The sequence below is a fragment of the Erinaceus europaeus genome, chromosome X, assembly GCF_950295315.1.
Source record: "Erinaceus europaeus chromosome X, mEriEur2.1, whole genome shotgun sequence".
Taxonomy (NCBI): domain Eukaryota; kingdom Metazoa; phylum Chordata; class Mammalia; order Eulipotyphla; family Erinaceidae; genus Erinaceus; species Erinaceus europaeus.
In genome coordinates, this window is record NC_080185.1 from 57,920,744 (window position 1) to 57,942,465 (window position 21,722).

The following is a 21,722-nucleotide window of genomic DNA, read 5'->3' on the forward strand; positions in this document are numbered from 1 at the left end:
TATAGCAAACCTACAGCCAACATCATAGTTAATGGACAGAAGCTGAAAGCATTCCGCCTCAGATTGGGGACCAGACAGGGCTGTCCACTGTCACCATTACTCTTCAACATAGTATTGGAAGTTCTTGCCATAGCAATCAGGCAAGAGAAAGGAATCAAAGGAATACAGATTGGAAGGGAAGAAGTCAAGCTCTCACTATTTGCAGATGATATGATAGTATACATAGAAAAACCTAAAGAATCCAGCAGAAAACTACTAGAAGTTATTAGGCAATATAGCAAGGTATCAGGCTACAAAATCAATGTTCAAAAATCAGTGGCATTTCTTTATGCAAGCACTAAATCTGAAGAAGAAGACATCCAGAAATCACTCCCATTTACTGTTTCAGCAAAATCAATCAAATACCTAGGAATAAAGTTGACCAAAGAAGTGAAAGACTTGTATACTGAAAAATATGAGTGACTACTCAAGGAAATAGAAACTGATACCAAGAAATGGAAAGACATCCCATGCTCATGGATTGGAAGAATAAATATGATCAAACTGAATATTCTCCCACAGCCATATACAAATTTAATGCAATACCCATCAAATTTCCACCAAGCTTCTTTAAGAGAATAGAACCAGCACTACAATAATTTATCTGGAACCTGAAAACAGCTAGAATTGCCAAAACCATCTTGAGGAAAAGAAACAGAAATGGAGGCATCACATTCCCAGATCTCAAACTATATTATAAAGCCATCATAATCAAAACAGCATGGTACTGGAACAAAAATAGGCATACAGACCAGTGGAACAGAATTGAAAGCCCAGAAATAAATCCCCATACCTATGGACATCTAATCTTTGATACGGGGGCCCAAAGCATTAAATGGAAGAAGAAGGCTCTCTTCAGTAAATGGTGCTGGGAAAACTGGGTTGTAACATGCAGAAGTATGAAATTGAACCACTTTGTCTCACCAGAAACAAATCAACTCCAAATGGATCAAAGACCTGGATGTTAGACCAGAAACAATCAAATACTTAGAGGAAAACATTGGTAAAACACTTTCCCACCTATACCTCAAGGACATCTTTGATGAAATAAACCCAATTGCAAGGAAGACTAAAGCAGAAACAAACCAATGGGACTACATCAAATTGAAAAGCTCCTGCACAGCCAAAGAAACTATTAAACAAACAAAGAGACCCCTCACAGAATGGGAGAAGATCTTCACATGCCATACATCAGACAAGAAACAAATCACCAAAATATGTAAGGAGCTCAGCAAACTTAGAACCAAAAAAGCAAATGACCCCATCCAAAAATGGGCAGAGGATATGAACAAAACATTCACCTCAGAGCAGATCCAAAAGGCTAACAAACATATGAAAAACTGCTCTAGGTCACTAATTGTCAGAGAAATGCAAATTAAGACAACACTAAGATACCACCTCACTCCTGTGAGAATGGCATACATCAAAAACGACAGCAGCAACAAATGCTGGAGAGGCTGTGGGGACAGAAGAACCCTTTTGCATTGCTGGTGGGAATGTAAATTGGTCCAGCCTCTGTGGAGAGCAGTCTAGAAAACTCTCACAAGGGTAGAAATGGACCTTCCATATGATCCAGTAATTCCTCTCCTGGGGTTATACCCCAAGGACTCCATAACACCCAATGAAAAAGAGGTGTGTACTCCTACATTCATAGCAGCAGAATTCATAATAGCTAAAACCTGGAAGCAACCCAAGTGCCCAACAACAGTTGAGTGGCTGAGAAAGCTGTGGTACATATACACAATGGAATACTATGCAGCTATCAAGAACAATGAACCCACCTTCTCTGACCCATCTTGGACAGAGCTAGAAGGAATTATGTTAAGTGAGCTAAGTCAGAAAGATAAAGATGAGTATGGAATGATCCCAGTCATCAACAGTAGTTGAGAAAGAAGATCTGAAAGGGAAACTAAAAGTAGGATCTGACTAAATTGAACGTAGGCCACCAAAATAAAAACCCTGTGGTGAGGGGTAGTCATGTAGCTTCCTAGGCCGGTGGGGAGTGGGTGTGGGTGGGTGGGATGGGACACAGTCTTTTGGTGGTGGAAATGGTGTTTATGTACACTCCTAGTAAAGTGTAGTGTTATAAATCACTAGTTAATTAATATGAGAGGGGGGAAATTAATTGTATGTCTCGAAGTTTTTAAAACACAGACTGAGTCATCTTAATATATAGGCTGTGTATTTGATATTCGGACTCTCTCAAAAGCCTAGACCATACATGTGGTGCCTCATTTCTGGGCTCTCAATTCTATTCCACTGGTCATTGTGTCTGTTCATGTCACACGTATGGACATCTAATCTTTGACAAAGGGGCCCAGACTATTACATGCGGAAAGCAGAGTCTCTTCAACAAGTGGTGTTGGAAACAATGGGTTGAAACATGCAGAAGAATGAAACTGAATCACTGTATTTCACCAAATACAAAAGTAAATTCCAAGTGGATCAAGGACTTGGATGTTAGACCAGAAACTGTCAGATACTTAGAGGAAAATATTGGCAGAACTCTTTTCCACATAAATTTTAAAGACATTTTCAATGAAACGAATCCAATTACAAGGAAGACTAAGGCAAGTGTAAACCTATGGGACTACATCAAATTAAAAAGCTTCTTCACAGCAAAAGAAACCACTACCCAAACCAAGAGACCCTTCACAAAATGGAGAAGATCTTTACATGCCATGCATCAGATAAGAGTTTAATAACCAATATATATAAAGAGCTTGCCAGACTCAACAACAAGACAACAAATAACCCCATCCAAAAATGGGGGGAGTACTTGGACAAAATATTCACCACAGAAGAGATCCAAAAGGCAGAGAAACACATGAAAAAATGCTCCAAGTCTCTGATTGTCAGAGAAATGCAAATCAAGACAACAATGAGATATCACTTCACTCCTGTGAGAATGTCATACATCAGAAAAGGTAACAGCAGCAAATGCTGGAGAGGGTGTGGGGTCAAAGGAACCCTCCTGCACTGCTGGTGGGAATGTCAATTGGTCCAACCTCTGTGGAGAACAGTCTGGAGAACTCTTAGAAGGCTAGAAATAGACCTACCCTATGACCCTGCAATTCCTTTCCTAGGGATATATCCTAAGGAACCCAACACATCCATCCAAAAAGATCTGTGTACACATATGTTCTTGGCAGCACAATTTGTAATAGCCAAAACCTGGAAGCAACCCAGGTGTCCAACAACAGATGAGTGGCTGAGCAAGTTGTGGTATACATACACAATGGAATACTACTCAGCTGTAAAAAATGGTGACTTCACCGTTTTCAGCCGATCTTGGATGGACCTTGAAAAAATCATGTTGAGTGAAATAAGTCAGAAACAGAAGGATGAATATGGGATGATCTCACTCTCAGGCCGAAGTTGAAAAACAAGATTAGAAAAGAAAACACAAGTCGAACCTGAAATGGAATTGGAGTATTACACCAAAGTAAAAGACTCTGGGGTGGGTGGGTGGGTGGGGAGAATACAGGTCCATGAAAGATGATGAATGACATAGTGGGGGTTGTATTGTTAAATGCGAATCTGGGGAATGTTATGCATGTACAAACTATTGTATTTACTGTTGAATGTAAAACATTAATTCCCCAATAAAGAAATTTAAAAATAAGCCTAGACCAAGTAGATCAGAGGCAACCAGTGGCACAGCTATTTACAAGATACTGGCTACTATACAGCAAACCCTAACAAAAGGACTTTCCAAAGTTAACCCAATTACCAAATAATGTGATGATAACATTAACTATCCATTATCTTTTTGAACCCTAAGACAGCAGGAACCTCACATCTCCACTATAGGGCCTATATTTCCCCCAGTGCTGGAACCTTAGGATAGGGCCCACTTTCCTGCATGCCTCTCCCAATCCATATCAAATAATATTGCATCAGCCGATCGCAACCTACTCAACGCAAAGATTGCCACCTCAACATGCTTCAGCTCAGACTGTGTCCAGAGACTTCAGGTGTGGAATGACAACCCTTCAGCTTCATTACTTGGGTGAGACCTTTCCTTTCATAGCATTCTCTAATTCCATTCCAGGTGGATCACTTTCTAACAAAGTCCCAAAATCTAGATATACACCAGATTCTGTGAGAGAGAGCATATGTTCACACGTATCCATAAACTTGTGCAAAATATATACCTGAAAGCAAAAGTACACTAGAGCTTGCAGTGAGTACCCCCTCAACACTTCCTCTCCACTATTCCAAGCTTTGTGTCTATGATTGCTCAACAATTTGTTTGGCTTTGTATGTTAACTCTCTTTTCAGCCACCAGGTTCCAGATACCATCAAGATACCGGCCAGGCTTCCCTGGACTGAAGACGCCCACCAATGTGTCCTGGAGCTCCACTTCCCCAGAGACCCACCCTACTAGGGAAAGAGAGAGGCAGACTGGGAGTATGGACCGACCAGTCAACGTCCATGTTCAGCGGGGAAGCAATTACAGAAGCCAGACCTTCTGCCTTCTGTAACCCACAATGACCCTGGGTCCATGCTCCCAGAGGGACAGACAATGGGAAAGCTATCAGGGGAGGGGATTGGATATGGATATTGGGTGGTGGGAACTGTGTTGTTGTACCCCTTCTATCCTACGGTTTTGTTAATTTATCCTTTCTTAAATAAAAAGTAAATTTAAAAAAGAAAAAACTGAGAAAGCATGGGTTGGAGAGACAGCATAATGATTATGCAAAGACTTTCATTCCTGAGACTCTGAGGTCCAGGTGCAATTCCCAGCGCTACCATAAGCCAGAACTGAGCAGTGTTCCTCTCTCTCTCTCTCTCTCTTTCTCTCCCTCTCCTTCTCCCCGTCCTTATGTTTCTCTTATTTCAATAAATAAACAAACAAGACATAAAATAAAATGAGAAAGCCACATGGATAAGCATAGAAGATGAAGGATAAACTGAGGAGTATGACTGTATTAGCATGATCTTATTCCACTTTTTGAGTGTTAAAAATACATACCATGGTATGTGCTTTCTATACATGTTATTTCATTTAATACTTAAAAAGCTCATAACAAAGTAGTACTACTAGCATTCCCATTTTACAGATGTGATGACTGAGATTAGAAGACTACGTTAGAGAAGTTAAAAACTTGTCCAAGATTACAGCTAGAAAAGAATCAGCCTTGGTCCGGGAGGTGGCACAGTGGATAAGGCTTTGGACTCTCAGGCATGAGGTCCAGAGTTCAGTCCCCGACAGCACATGTACTAGAGTGATGTCTGTTTCCTTCTCTCATTCTCATCATTCCTCATGAACAAATAAATAAAATCTTAAAAAAAGAAAACAATCAGTAGATCTGGGATTAAAATTCAAGTCTGCCTCCCTACAAAGCACATGCTCTTTATCACTGATGTATCCCTCTATTTATAGAAGTCATGATGTTTGCCTTAAGGCTCATAGAAAGTTATGAAATGTAAAATTTTGGAAGAGAAGAAAACTAATTGGTAAATAGCTGTTTCAAGATCAAGTAAAGCCTTGCTTTTTAGTTGAAAAAATAAACCATATCTTAAGTCTTTTATTTCTCTTTACTCTCCCAAAGAGCTTTCCTCTTAGCCCTGCAGAATTTCCCTCTATCCAGGCCAAGGATATGTAAACAAGAATGAATAGTACCCCTGGCTTTATACCTTAGAGTTTAACTGCATCTTTTACATCCCATGTGGGTGAAGTATGCGGTAGCATGCATCAGATTAGATACCTAGTAATTTGGGGCCTTCTTTAAGCTTTTCTTGTTGATCCAAAGGACTGCATGTTTCAGGAGATAAAAGATGTAGTTCTTGAAGGTCCATATGCTAGGTGAAATGAGTAGAGAGGTGAAAGACAGCTACCCAACAGTTTTGCTCATTAGTGGAATATAGATAATTAAAGCAAACAAACTTGCAAAAAATAGTAGTCAGTTTTCTCTTGGTGTTTACGAAAATTGTGATTGTTACTTTAGAGGGAGGGGAACATAGGATCTTAGAGACCTGAGCATGTACACACACACACACACACACACACACACACACACACACACACCAGTGTAAAACTATACCCTTAAAATCTTATATGACTTTTTAAATCACTAACAATTTTTTCAAAGGATGAAATTATTTGTCAAAATAGTTGAGGAAATTGCATTTTCCTTGAACTGGAATGTGCTTTACCCCTTGCTCCATTTGAGTTCTAACCTCAGAGTTCTCTACAACATCTTTTGATAAGTTTGAGCTTTTTAAAAAAACTAATTTTCTGAATGTATCTGCATATATGGTTGAAAAGGTATTAAATTTCTCAGGATTAACCACTATGACCTCCACTTGCAGGCAATCATACTATAAACTACTGTGCATTTAGATACTTGTTATGTCCCAGATGAATCTAATAAAAAAAGAGGGAAATTATTTTCTTTCTATTTTATTTTATTTTTGAGAGAGATGCAGACAGAGAGAGACACAGAGAGAAACACCAGAGCACTGCTCAGCTCTGGCTTATGGTGGTATAAGGGATTGAACCTGGGACTTTGGAGCCTCAGGAATGAGAGTCTGTTTGCATAACCATTATGCTATCTCCCCCACCCAAGGGAAATTATTTTCAACAAATGGTTATTTGAACCATGTAAGCATTCTCAGAACTAAAATAATGTTAAATATCCTACATGATTCTATCATACTCTTCCTATTTCTTGCATTGACTGCTTTGAAGAAAACAACTCAATTTACATTTCCATTTGAAAGCTAAAAATACACACAAGTAAATGTAGATTGACTTTAATTCAATTCTGGAATGTAGAGCATCCAGACATTTAATGACTACTGTTTTGATATTCTAAAACTTTGCCTAAATTTCTACCAGTATCTACTAAAATCCTAATCTCAGTGCAGAGATAAATAATATCAGACATAAAAGACCAAATCATTTCCCAGAACATTTTGTTGATTAAAATAGCCCAGATGAATTTTGCCATGCACTCATTCTTTATGAAGATTTCACATTTTATGCAATTCAAGCCCCAGTTTGCATGATTTAAGACTTTAAAACAGGTACATTTGGAATCTCAGGGCTGGTTAGTTTTCTATTCAGGTCATTCAGTACCTATTACTCTTCTATTCTCAAACATGAACATGCCCCCCTCTAATTTTTATAATCTACAATCAAAGCTCTGGGAACAAATGCTTTTGATCTGGAGTCTTCATATTTTCATCTCTAATCTATTCATCTTTGCCTTTCCCGGTTCCTTCAAGAATGCCTGCTCTCTTGTGATTAATTCTCTGCTGTTTTAAATATTCTGGCAAACTTTCTACATTGCTAAACCAAGTCCTATGCTTGTCTGAGGCAGCTCTTTATTTCCAGAGTTTCATTTAAAATCGTTAAATTAAAGCCCTCTGGCATCACTTTGTAGTCACCTTTACATTATTGTCTCAAAAGGAGACTAATTGGGTTAATACTCACTTTGGTGCTCTCCTCTCCATACTGCTTATTACTCTTTGCTTCTAGTACACTTTCTACAAAAGTTTCCACAGTGTCTTCTAGAACTCTGGTTACATGATAAATGCCTAATTTATAAAATTCTTCATCTTCTCTTCACTCAGGATTCTACTAAGGTTAATAATATTTCTTTTAAAACTTTTGTTGGGGGATTAACAGTTTACAGTAAATATAGCTGTTGACACATTTGTTAAACTTTTCAGTTTTCTGCAGAACACTTTCACCCGCAGCCTAGGTCCTCTTTCACCATCCTGCACCAGGGCTTGAAAGCCTAGCCCCTCCCCCAGAGTCCTTTGTTTTGATGCAATACACCAAACCCAGTCCAGGTTCTACTCTGTGTTTTCCCTTTCTGTTCTGATTTCTCAAGTTCTGTCCATGAGTGAGATCATCCCATATTTATCCTTTTCTTTCTGTCTTATCTCACTTAGGCTCCACAGCCCACCTGACCCCTGAGGACATCCCCTCTCCTTCAGTAGAGGCAACTCACCATTTGATATCACACATATTTCAGGGTTTCAGGAAAGAGCCACCTCTTTCCCAAATGGTTGTTTCCAGGACATTTCTCCCTATCCTCATGACAGTCAAGAGACTCATAGGACTTGGTTTTATTACCTTCTATTCTTTACCTCTCTGTTTGCTCATAGATCAATCTCCCAATCATTCCCCCACATACATTCAGAAAGTCATTTAAATCACAGTCATCCTTCCTATCATAGTCCTTCCATCACCTTACATTCTGGTCTCTTTGTGATTAATCTTTAGAGATCATTCTATCTACTGCACTTTAGTTATCACACTCTCATGGTTATATTCTGGAATTATAGTCACTCTGATCTGCTTAGCCTCTGAAATATTGACAGAAATATTCCACTTTCTGATTGATTATCTTTTTTAATTTTTATTTATTTATTATTTTGCCTCCAGAGTTGTTGCTGGGGCTCAGAGCCTGCACTATGAATCCACTGCTCCTGGAAGTCATTTTTCCCATTTTGTTGCACTTGTTGTAGTTGTTATTGTTATTGTTGTCATAGCTGTTGTTGTTGTTGGATAAGACAGAGAGAAGTCCAGAGAGGAGGGGAAGACAGAAAAGAGGAGAGAAAGATTGACACCTGCAGACCTGCTTCACTGCTTGTGAATCGACCCCCTGCAGGTGGGGAGCTGGGGGATCCTTACCGGCCATTGCTTTTAGCCCACTGTGACCAGCTCCTGATTGACTATCTTTTAACCCTTTCATTATACATCCTTTCCTCTCCTAATACTCCATCTCTATGCTATAACCTCTGTAATTTAAACACACATGTTGATAACCCTTCCAACACTCTGACCTATTTCTTCATCTTGTCAGTTGCTTTCATATTCTGCCTTCTACAACTAGTTGGAGAACTATCAACTTTTCCTATTACATTTTCCCCTTCAAGAGAAGTGGCCATGTCTTTGTACTGTTTCTGTAGTGTGCTTAGCATTATACATGCACACTAGCAAGGTAATACTGTTTTTCGATTAATGGTATAGATTCTGGAATCAGAATATTAGGGGTCAAATTCCAGTTTTGCAACTTATTTGCTGTACCACCCTGGGGGAGTTAACCAATCTCTGGGTCTCAGTTTCCATATCTATATAAAAGGGGGGTATTAAGAGTATATACATAATAGAATTGCTGGAATTATGTAACTTGGAAGAATGCTTAGATAACAGAATACTTACTACTAAGAATTACTTTGTAAAGGGAAAGAAGAAATAGAGCTTTTAAACAGGATTTAGGTGTAACATTGGCAGGGGAAAAATAACTTCAAATATGATGAATATGATGAATTACACAGAAACAAACGTTCAAAATAGAAACTGAGGGCAACACATTCAGTGAGGAAGCAAATACAGAAACCAGACCTTTCACCTGCACCCCATAATGACCCTGGGTCCATATTCCCAGAGGGTTAAAGAATAGGAAAGCTATCAGGGGAGGGATGGGATACAGAACTCTGGTGGTAGGAATTGTATCCTTTTATCCTATGGTTTTGTCAGTGTTTCCATTTTATAAATAAAAATTTCAAAAAAAAAAAAAAGAAAATCAAGACAAATCAATTACTAAGCAAGGGGCTGGATGGTGGCAAATCGCATAGAATATACATGTTATAATGCTTGAAGACCCAGGTTCAAGCCCCTGATCCCCACCTGAAGGGGAAAGAGTCATGAGCAGTGCTGTAAGTCTCTGTCTCTCCCTCTGTTTATTTCTCTCTGTCTCTATCAAATAAATAAATAATTTAAATATTATTAAGTCAATTTTAATTTCCCTCTATTTATATTTTCCACTAAGATGCCAGTGTATTCATTCTTACCAAAGATTCGTTTATTTGCCCACATGGTGTCACTAGCATTGCATGGTGGAGTCATCAGATGGTCATCCTGTTAAACATCTTGGTAGAATTATAATATTCAGGGCCAGGTGGTGGCACACCTAGTTGACTGCACATGTTACAATGCGCAAGGACCCAGGTTCGAGCCCCTGGTCCTCACCTGCAGGGGGAAAGCTTTTCAAGTTGTGAAACAGGGCTGCATCTGTCTATCTTTCTCTCTCCCTATCTCCCCCTACACTCTCGATTTCTGACTGTATCTATCCAATAAATAAAGATAATTAATTTTTTTTAAAAAGAATTATTATATTCATCTACAAATCTAAAATATTTTATACTCCTATTATATTGTTAAACATTTATGTTGTCAAGACAGAACCCGAGTCTAGGTAAAATAGGTCATGACGTGATGAGGGGTGGATGCTCTGAAATACTGTTTCCCCAAATTTATTCCTCTACTATTTTGTCAAAAGTCCTGATATTATAACCTATTGGAAATAAGAGTTTGTTTCCTTCGATCATGTTGTTACCAAGTGCAACAAATAAAACTCTCCTGAGACTATGTTATCAAAATAGTTCCTAAGGGCTGGAAAGATTGCAGCAGCAGTAGCACAGTAATCTGTTGTGCCTGAGGCATCAGAGGTCACAGGTTCAATCCCCTACACAACCATATTATGCTGAGTAATGCTCTGGCCCTCTCAAAGACAAAACAAACAAACAAACAAAATATCTTCCTGAATATCTATCAGTTCCTTAAGTGGGGACACAGTGCCTTCAGGTTTAGATAGAGCTTTTCTGTCTATAAAAGATAGATCTGTATGAGGGAAGAGGGATATCTGGGGAAAAAGGAATCAGGAACTGGCAGTTACTGAAAACAAAGGGAGAGGGGGCCCAGTGACGGTGCACCTGGTTGAGCGTACATGTTACAATGTGAGAGGAACTGGGTTGGAACCCCCGGTCACCATCTGGAAAGGGAAAGCTTTTCGAGTGGTGAAGCAGGGTTGCAGGTGTCTTTCTGTGTTTCACCTTTTGTATCACTCCTTTCTCTCTCGATTTCTGACTGTCTCTACCCAACAAATAAATAAAGATAAGAAAAATTATTTTAAAAAAGAAAAGAAAGGAAGAGAGTACTTAACAGGAACTAGCCTATTTTATACAATCCTGTTCAGCGACTTGTCTACATTTACACACAGTCTCTCTCTCTCTTTTCCAACTATTAGTAATACTTTGCTGGATAGGGGGATGAATATTCTGCTAGAAAATTATAGTCTAATAAAATATTTAGTACACACATATATATGCAAATATAAATTCACATATATGCACATCTGCATTTATATTTTAGCTTGTCAATAAGAACAACAAAATTTCTATATTAGAGTCTGACCTCCATCCACTACATTGGAAGACGCTTTGGTGTTGTGGTTTTCTCATAACTACATTGCTGTCTCTCTAAAAAAAAAAAAGTCAGCTTGGAGTGGCGAAGCCAAGTAATGACTAAATAAATAAATGAAATGTATGTATATGTGTTCAATCTGTGTGTGTGTGTGTGTGTGTGTGTGTGTGTGTGTGTGTGTGTACACATGCTACTGAAATTCTGAACCTTGACGAATGGGACTCTCTCAGAAATATCCTTCTTTTAAAAAATCATATCTTAGTTGAGAGGTTAATGGTCTACAATACAGTGGTTGACACATAGACACAATCCCCCATCTTCCTGTGAAAGTTCTCTGCAGAACACTCTCACCTACAACTTGGGTTCACTTCCATTATCATGCAAAAAAAAAAACCCTCAGAAGGTCCTTGTCACCCCCCTCCACTCCACTTCCTTCCCCAGAGTCCTTTGCTTTGGTGCAATATACCACACCTTGTCCAGGTTTCACTTTCAAACAGCACACTTAATGGTGAAACAGTGAGAACTCTTGTTATAATTGCTAGGGCTTTACTGTGTGTGTGTGTGTGTGTGTGTGTGTGTGTGTGCTGCATGCTCAATGTCAACTGTTTCCTGTTTTTAAACAACTTATTTATGAGAGAGAGGGGTGGGGGAGAACACATATACTAGAGCATCATATAACATCATTCTGGCACATGGGAATCTGGGGACTGAACTCAGAACCTTGTGCTTCCTAGCCTAGCATCTTTCTCACTGCTCTACCTCCTGGGCTGTCAACCACTACCTTTTGTATTGGAAGTAACTGTGGTCATCTAAATATGATATGTGAAAGAGTAGCGTTGAGAACAACTCAAATTCATGAATAGAGAACTATTTAAATAAGCAACACAATACACACCATAGAATAGCTAAAAGAATGAATCAGATCTAAATGTAAATTTATTGACATGAAAATCACTGCAATTCTTATTACTGAGTAACCAAATCAAGCTAGAGAATAACTTTAAAATCAAACACAAATCGTGTATTATATATGTATATATGTTCAATCTGTATGTGTGTGTGTGTGTGTGTGTGTAAGCATGCACTTGTGAACATGTGTGTATGGAAATTAGTAGCAAAAGTCTAAAAGATCACATACTGAGAATTTATCTACTGAAAGGGAATTGAGGTTGGCAATATTAGTAGAGGGTATTTTAAATATATATATTTTTAAATTAGAATTTATAGCTTACATAAAAATAAAAGTGATTTTAAACTCATGAGTCTTCTGAATTTGCTTAACTAATTTCATTTAACTGTGTCCATATTTTAATATATAAAAGGGAATTTCTTTTTATAATAATTTACAAAACTTTCATTTAACAACTAGTGAATACCACGCAGTATGCTCAGACAGCGGAGACAATGGCAAACATAACAGACAGTCTCTGTCTGCTCTTCTGGACTTTACAATCAAGTGGGAAACAGTAAAATAATTACCCATTGTAAGAGATTCAAGCAGACATCAGTTTTCAATGGGAAGTAATGTGGTTAGGGAAGACATTTTAGAAAGAAAAAAAGAACAACAAACGTTTAAACTGGGATTTGTAGACACAATTGTGTTTGATCATGTGCTGGAAAACGGACAAAAGCAAGCACATAGCCTCATGTATTGGTGAAAACACCTATTAGGTTAGCATGACTCAGCATTGTAAGGGAGAGGGAGACTGTAACAGACAGGAGAGGTAGGCAGAAGCCAGATCATGTACATCCTTTTAGGCATGGTAAAGTTCAGATTTTTTAAAAACTATATTTATTTATTAAGTAGAGACAGGCAGAAATTGAGAGGAAGGGGGAAAAAGAAAGGGAGAGAGGCAGAGAAACACTTGTAGCACTACTTCACCACTTGTGAAGCTTCCTCCTGTAGGTGGTAACTGGGGACCTGAACCCAGGTCCCTGCACATTGTAATGTGTGCACTCAACCAGGTACACCGCTACTCAGCCCCTAAAGTTCAGATTTTATTCTAAGAACAATGGAGAGCACTGGGAGATCTTGAGAAGAGTGATGTTAACAGGCCTTTATTTTTAGAAGATCACTTTGGCTGCCAAGTGGAGAAAATATGAAGTAGACAGCAAGAACTGAAAGAGCCAAATTTAGAACCCATTTTCAGTCAGTGCAAGAGATGATACTAGTCTATAGTAAGTCAACTGGTAGTAGAGCACATGGTCATAACTTCAGAGGCAAGTTTATGTGAAAATATGAAACAGGCATTATTCAAAAACAAGGAAACACCAAGTGCAAAAAGGTTTCTTGTGTGTGTGTGTGTGTGTATCACTGGGGCTTCACCACTACAGGTCAACTTCTTCAGAGAAAAAGAAAGAGGAAAAGACAGAGAGAAAGGCACCACAACACCGAAACTTCTTTTAGTATTGTTGGGAGTGGCTTGAACCAGGATTGTGTGCATAACAGAACAGGATCCAAGTAAGTTTCCTTGTTGCCCCTAGTCAGAATTCTCAACTGGTTTAGAAACAGAAAAAGCAAATAAAAAACAGTCTGGCTCAGGCAAAGTAGAAGTAATATAAATGACAAGAAATTTCTGACTATACAAGGTCTTACAAGATATTACATGAGATCTGGATTCTATTCTATTTTTTGTGTGAAGATCCTTATTTCTATTTGATTCCATGAATTAACATGTGATTGAGAAGTTTTTGGCAATATCACTGCATGTGTTTAACTTACATATGAATTGGCTTTGCTTCATATTCCAAAGTAAAAACCATAACATGATAGTATTCATTGAACGTATCTGTGAACTGTGACTGAATCGAATGGTTTCTTTAGAGCTTCCTCTAACATCTTTGCTGGTTGCATATCATTGCTACTGAAACCAAAATATTGCATTTTCATTTCCCTGATAGTCTGGATTTTATCCTAACCAGGACTAAACCACATTTTCCACGTGATCACCCTGGCTACTGTATGAAAGATATGCTCTTTAGAGGGGCAAATGTAGTAGAGAGAGAAAGGCCAGTAGGGAGGTTACTGCTGTAGTCCAGGTGAGAGACAATGTTAGCTTGGGCTTTTATGAAAGCAGAAGAGGTGGGGGAAGAAATATTTGTTACCTTGTGGAAAGACCTGGGTTCAAGCTCCAGGTCCCTCTCTACGGAAAGAAGGCTTAATGAATGTTGAAGCAGTCTTGCAGATATCTCTTTTTCTTTTTTCATTCTTTTTAACCTCCCTCTGTCCTATCAAATCAAATCAAATCAAATCAAATCAAATCAAGGGAAGGGAAGGGGAAGGAAGGGAAGGGAAGGGAAGGGAAGGGAAGGGAAGGGAAGGGAAGGGAAGGGAAGGGAAGGGAAGGTAAAATGTTTGCCAGGGGCAGGCACTGAGCATCAGAGATAACCTTGGTGGTAATTAAAAAAATAATAATAAAAGAAGAAAAAATGCTTGAGGGGCCAGATGGTGGCACACCACCAGAGAGGATACACACGTTACCGTGTATGACGACTAGTTATAGTTTTCATAGCAACATTTGCTTTCTTATGCTTGTCAACAGTATCATAGAACATTTTTTAACATTTACTGGTCTAGACACTTTTCCTTCTTCCTTCTCTTCCTTCCTTCCTTCCTACCTTCCTTCCTTCCTTCCTTCCTTCCTTCCTTCCTTCCTTCCTTTCTCCCTCCCTCCCTCCCTTCCTTTTTTTCCCTCTTTCTTTCTTTTCCTTTCGTTTTCTCTATTTTGCTGCCAAGGATATACTTGGGTCATGATGTCTGCAAGACAACTCCACCATTCCCAGCAGCTTTTTTTTTCTTTTCACAAAATTATTGTGATTGTAGAAAACTCTACTCATTGCCTTTTGTAACATGTTCTGAATGTTACCAAAACTTTTTGTTTTATATATTTTTATTTGATTTTAATGAGAGAGAGAGAGAGAGAGAGAGAGGAGACACAGAGATAAAGACCAGAGCACTGCTCAGCTCTGGTCTTTATATTGGTGCTGGGGACAGAATATGGGACCTCAGAGGATCCTCAGGCATGATAATCTTTTCCAGAACAATTATTCTATCTTCCCAGACCATATTTTCTATATTAGGAAAATTTATGGAAAGAACTCCAGTGACACACTAGTTGGTGGGTCTTACAAATGTAACCACTAATCCACATTTTTAATTATTCTGGGTCACTCTTGTTCAACATTAAAGAATAATATATATATTAAGTAAAATAATTCCCACACAATAGTCTCTTGTATACTGTAAATGACAATGAATATTAACAATCACAATTACTTTCATTATGCCATCTTTAAAAGTTAAATTAAAAAATTAACAAGAGAGAAATTAAGAAAGGAGTAGAAGATAGAGAGAGACAGACACACAGAGAGAAGTGCAGCTCTGCTTCACCATTTATGAAACTTGCCCCATGCAAATAGGGACAAGGGCTTGAAGTTGTATCCTTGCACACGGTAGCATGTATGCTCAACCAGGTGCACCATTGTTCAGCCATTTTTTAAGGGTTATACTATTTAAAATATTTATTTATTTATTTATTTATTTGAGAGAGAAAGATAATCACAGCATCACTTCAGCATATGTGATGTGGGTGATTCAACTCAGGATTTATGCAAATGGAAGTTCTGTGTTATCTCCACTCACCTGACTTCTACAGTCACTGAAATTCAACTTTACAAATCTTTTTGAAGATGATTCTTTGATTATTTTGAAGTACATATCAGATGGCAAATGTAACTGTCATGTTTTTTTTTTAAATTGCTTTTTTACTTTGTGTATATGTGCTTTGGCAAGATTTCTTAAAAATGACCTTTATTTAAGCTTTTGTTTCTTTAAAGAAGTTTTTATTTCTTTAAATTTTTTATTAGTGATTAAGCATTGTTTTACAGAACTGTCAGATTTTTGGTGTTTTTCATACCCACACTTGGTACATACAAGTCACCACATCCCTCACCAAGCAACACTTTAGTGTTCTCCCAACCTGGAAAAAAATTACAGAGAGAGAGAAAGAGAGAGAGAGAGAGAGAGAGAGAGAGAAAGAGAGAGAACACACAACTGTACCACTCTGGCACATGTGGCACTAGGGATTGAACTCAGGACCTTATCTTTGTGAGTTTAGTGCTTTATCTACTATATCACTTCCCAAGCCATGGTAATATTCTCTCTCAATTCAATAGATTGGTACTGATATTCCATTAGATGTTGGCCTCTTCTGTGGGGGCCAAAGAAAATTTTGAAAATGTTTAGTTCTATTAGTCTGATCCTGTTCATACTTTGAAACACTAGGAAGTGGTAAGCTAGAATGTCCATAGCATGTACAATTCTTGAAACTTCGTGTGTTCATAACCTCTAAGTTGAGACATAAAGGAAGTAGGTTCCTTAGAGCAAGTTTGATTTCTTATTTTCATCATAAATGGGCCTCATTTTATTTCTACAAGAATAAAAAAATCACTTGTAAAAATACAGGAACACGAGGGGCAGGGGTAGATAGCATAATGGTTATGCAAACAGACTGTCATGCCTGAGGCTTCTAAGTCCCAACTTCAATTCCCTGCACCACCATAAACCAGAGCTGATGAGTGCTCTGGCAAAAAAAAAAAAAAATACAGGAACACACAAGGAATGCTTATGAAATGAACTTAAAAAAATGTAAGTGCTTGAGTTATAATAATGTCCAGAAGATTTTATAAAAGGCATCTAGTGGAGTTTTGTATATACACAATAATTACAATAATTTTGTACTACTAAGAAGTCATTATACTGGGGCTGGGTGGTTGTACACCTGGTTAGGCCTACATGTTACAAGGATCCAGGGAAAAACTTTGTGAGTGGTGAAGCACTGCTGCAGGTGTCTCTCATCTCTCTCCCTCTCTACCACCCCTTTCCCTCTTGATTTCTGGCTGTCTCTATTCAACAAATAAAGATAATAAAAATGTACATATATAAAAAGGATAAATTTTTAAGGCCATCTTACTTGATTTTTTCTTATACTGAAAGAAACAAGAAGTTTGTTTCTCCAGCATTAGTGATGGATCGCCATACTGTAATGTACAACCTACAGTGTTTACTGTTCTTAACACAAAGTTGACTTTCTCCTTTGTAATTGTGAAATGTATTCAATTTACATTAAATTAATTGCATTATTTAATTGTCACAAAGGCCAAATTTGGTGGTGGTGATACTGTGTTCTGTCAGCTCTTACCTTGTGTGGGATTATTACCATAATTTCTTTGTCCAAATCTGGGGCCCAGAATGCTCAAAACCAACTCATAGTACAAAACATACGGATTAGAAGTCTGCTTCAGCATTGGTGTAATACGTCTTATCTTTAAAAATTACACGCTTTGCAAAATAAATAAAATGTAAATAAGAACTCTCAAGAGTAAATTCCTTTACAAGGTTAGTAAATTAATGGTTCTATTTACAGAAGTCATAAGTAAATATTTCTAAGTGAAATCTTTAGTTAAGAATTGCAATGTTCTTCTGTAACTGCTATATCCCTTTTTCAACATACTCCACAGAAGAACAGTTTCTATATGTTACTCCCATAGATTCTGATCTTACATGCATTTATCAAGTAATTTAATTCTTACTTCAGTAAACATTTGGCACACTTACAATATGCTGCTATTTAATCATAGTAAATAATCAGTTTTCCGACTAACCCATGCTTGAGTACATAGGATCCCTTTTGCATGAGAAAATGAATCGAACTGAAAATGCACAATAACAATGAAGTCAGAATATGCTTTCTTTAATGTGTAGAGATAAAAACACAGTTATTAAAGAGTAATTATATAGTGCACACTGAGAAAACTGATACATCTAAGAAATCTCTGTAAGAAAATAAGGACCACTTCTTGAATTGCTATTGTTCTGAAAACAACTTAATTACAAATATGAATAGTAAAGTAATTCCAAATAGTGACAGGCAAGAAAATTTAACGGAAAATTATCCATCCTACAACATCATTACCAGACCGTAGAGTAAGTCTAGATGGAAATACCATTTTATGATAAACAAAGACATAGACACTTTTGAGGAATCAGTTATTACTTACCAAAATTTGCCATCTGAATCGTCTGGTTACCAGTATCGGCAGCATTGTAAACCACAACAGCATTTGCATTTCTTCTGGCTGCATTTTGAATTTTTTCTGAAAATGTACAATTGCCTCTTTCGATAAGTGCAATCCAGGGCTTTTCGGTATTAGTAAACAAAGTGTTGGAGTCACAGGCTTGGTAGTTGTCATTCTTAGGGATGGCCACCACCCCCATAGCATTCGCTACTGGTGAGGCTAATCCATAAACACCACATTCACATGCTTCTATTGTAGTGTAGTTGCTGGTTTCATTGTAGTAAGTTACAGTCACATAGGCATTCAGTGAAAAACACTCCATGATTTTCAACAAAAAGATAAAAAGTGCAAGCGGCCGGAAACAATTGTGCTTATTCTCCTGGTTCATTTCTCGCTCATTTGAACATAAAATTTAAGATGTCTGCTGATATTTCCAAATATCAGTCACCATTTGTCCATTTCAGGTCCCTGCAAAGCAGAAGTCTGAAATTTCAGTTGCAAGCAGGTAACTGATCTCACCTCTAGCAACATAAGCTCTGAATACATCAGCTCTGCTTCACTTTAGTTATCTACATTCCCTTTCCCCAGCCCCTCCTACTGTACACACACACACACACACACACACACACACACCCCTTAGCCAGGACTACCTTAGCGATAAATAACACAATCAACTTTATTCTACATGTGAACTTATCAGGACTGGATAGCTTCCTGCACTGACATTTTTTTTTTTCCTTACAGTTGCAGCCAATGCATTTTCATAAACATGGAGTGGATTGGAATGAGGAACTGGACTCTTGGGAATCCCACGTGACAAGGCTGAAAGTCACCTCTCCCCGACTATCTAAAACACCAAACTGGTTTCCCAAGCCCTGCTAAAATATGCCATCAACTGGTTTATTTGGGAGTACATTAAGATCCAAAATTTCCATTGCTAGAGCATTAGTGAAATTGATTTTTACAGCCTTGCTTTCTCTAATTACTTTGTGAAATTTTCTTAGCAATTTCCCCAAGGATTCTTTTCTGCCACCTTGTTTATTCATTGAAAAGTAAACATAATTCAGTACCTAGAGATGAAATATTTGTTTATTGACTGATACCTATGAGTTGCTATATTCCATTAATTTTTATGTCACAGTTGCTATACTTTCACAAAAGGTTGTTCAAGGTTTAATTTCTAACATTCACAATTTTAAATTCAACAGTAATTGAATGTCTAATCCAGTTTTGATTTATTTTTTTGCCTTTTTTGTTATAAGTAAGCTCTGCTTCTAATAGGGAGTGCAGTGGACACTAACAGAACTAAGACATTCATTGCTATGGGGTCAACTGGTTAGGATAAGTTCCTGGGAGAAGAAGATAGTGATGTATGCTAAGGGCTGGTGAAGGAGGAGATGAACTGACAGACAACAGGTCAGAAAGAGATATCAACAATCTGATTGGGTCAACAGTCAGCAAACTAGACAAACGGGCAACAGACTGTAAAAGAAGCAGAAAGTCACCAGGTCAGAGGAAGTCAGGCACAATGGCAGTCTGAAATTAAAGGGAAGTAGCCTACAATCAGGAAGACTACTAGAATCAAGGGAACAGGAAAATGAAAACCAGGAAAATAGGAGATATTGTTGAAGAAAATTAATGAAATGATTTCTATTTTTTACTTACTGTCTCGGAGCACTGGAGTGGACACTGTAGGTGGGAACCACCAATTAAAGCCATTGAGAAGGGGGAGTTTTCAGAATACGAAGAGTAGAATCTGACTGAATAAATCTAAATAGGTCAATAATGCAAATACAAATCATTTTAGCATATTAAAGGTGTTGATTACCCACTCATCTATGCACCTTCTCCCCCTTTCAGTGCCTGGTATTAGTAGCAGGTGATACATAGTAATCAGCATATTATTACTAATAGAGTTGAACTTTGAAAAGTTTAAAGGTCTTGTGTATTAGTTTATGGCCTATTTAAGGTGCAGACACAAGTACTTTATTATTTTGCTTAAGAGAACTTCCATTTAATGTTAAAATTCATAACAATAAAATTCAAAAGGAAGCTGGAAGTATTAATCAAACTTCATCTATGGGTGAAAGCTTCATAAATGGTGGAACAAAGCGCAAGTTTTTGTTCTTCTCTGTGTCTCGCTCTCCTTTTCTATATCTCACCTTCTGTCAAAAAGAAAGAAAAAGGGGAAAATGGTCATGTAGGCACAGAGCCCCAATGATAAACCTGGTGGCTAAATAAATAAATAATTTTTAAATGACAACTGTTCCATAAAACTATAGCAGTGATGGTGCATTAAAGATAACTTTATTAAACTATTCAAACTTTTTTTTTTTTTGCCTCCAGAGTTTAACACTGGGGCTCAGTGTCTGCATGATGAATATACTGCTAGACTCTCAGTATTTATTTTCTTCTTTATTTTTCTCTTCCCTGATCCGGCTTTCTAGCCCTCTTTCCAGCCATGACATCATCTCAGACAAGAACTTGGGTCCACCTGCATATCAGATGTCAGACTCAGGCAAAGACTAGTAAAGCCATGGGGCTTTTGGAATATACTTAAAATAGAACTACTAGCTATTTCCAAAATTGAGGCCCCAAATTTTCATTAGCAATATTCCAGCTGTTAAGTTCATGATTAGTCAACAATTTGTTTGATTTTATAAGTTAACTCTTTTTCAGCCACCAGGTTCCAGATGCTACCATGATGCCAACCGGACTTCCTTGGACAGATGACCCCACCAATGTGTCCTGGAGCCCTACTTCCCCAGAGCTCTGCCCAACTAGGGCCCTTTAAAAATATTTTATTTTAAACAAATATTTTCTTTGTTTTTATATTTATTTACTTCCCTTGTTTTTTATTGCTGTTGTAGATATTATTGCTGTTGTTGTTAGATAGGACAGAGAGAAATGGAGAGAGGAAGGGAAGACAGGTAGGGGAAGAGAAAGACAACTGCAGACCTGCTTCACCGCCTGTGAAGCGACTCCCCTATAGGTGGGGAGCGGGGGGCTCGAACGGGAATCCTTACGCTGGTCCTTGCACTTTGCGCCACCTGCGCTTAACCCCCTGCACTACCAACCGACTCTCTGTCTCCCCCTTTCTGTCTTCCCCTCCTCTCTCGACTTCTCTCTGTCCTATACAACAACAACAATAACAAGGGCAACAGAATGGGGGGGATGGCCTCCAGGAGCAGTGGATTAGTAGTGCAGGCAGTCCCAGTGATAACCTTGGAGGAAAAAAAAATATGAGGATCTGAATAGATACTTTTCAAAGAATACAAGTAGATTATCAGTAGACACTAGTAGATGGTCATTATCACTTATATTAAGGGATATGCAAATAAAACCCGCAATGAGATATTACCTCCACCAGTTAAAATGG

The 21,722-nt window shown here is 38.0% G+C and overlaps 1 protein-coding gene across 1 annotated transcript in view; it reads right to left on the reverse strand.

Annotated features, from left to right (window-relative positions):
- The window catches only part of RNF128 (ring finger protein 128), a 183,932-nt gene extending 165,032 nt beyond the window's left edge, over nt 1-18,900 (reverse strand). The window contains exon 1 of the mRNA XM_007530615.3: nt 18,326-18,900. Coding sequence (XP_007530677.1) covers nt 18,326-18,731 — 406 coding nt within the window. The 5' untranslated portion in view covers nt 18,732-18,900. The remainder of the gene's footprint in view (nt 1-18,325) is intronic.
- Nucleotides 18,901-21,722: the final 2,822 nt, after the last annotated feature.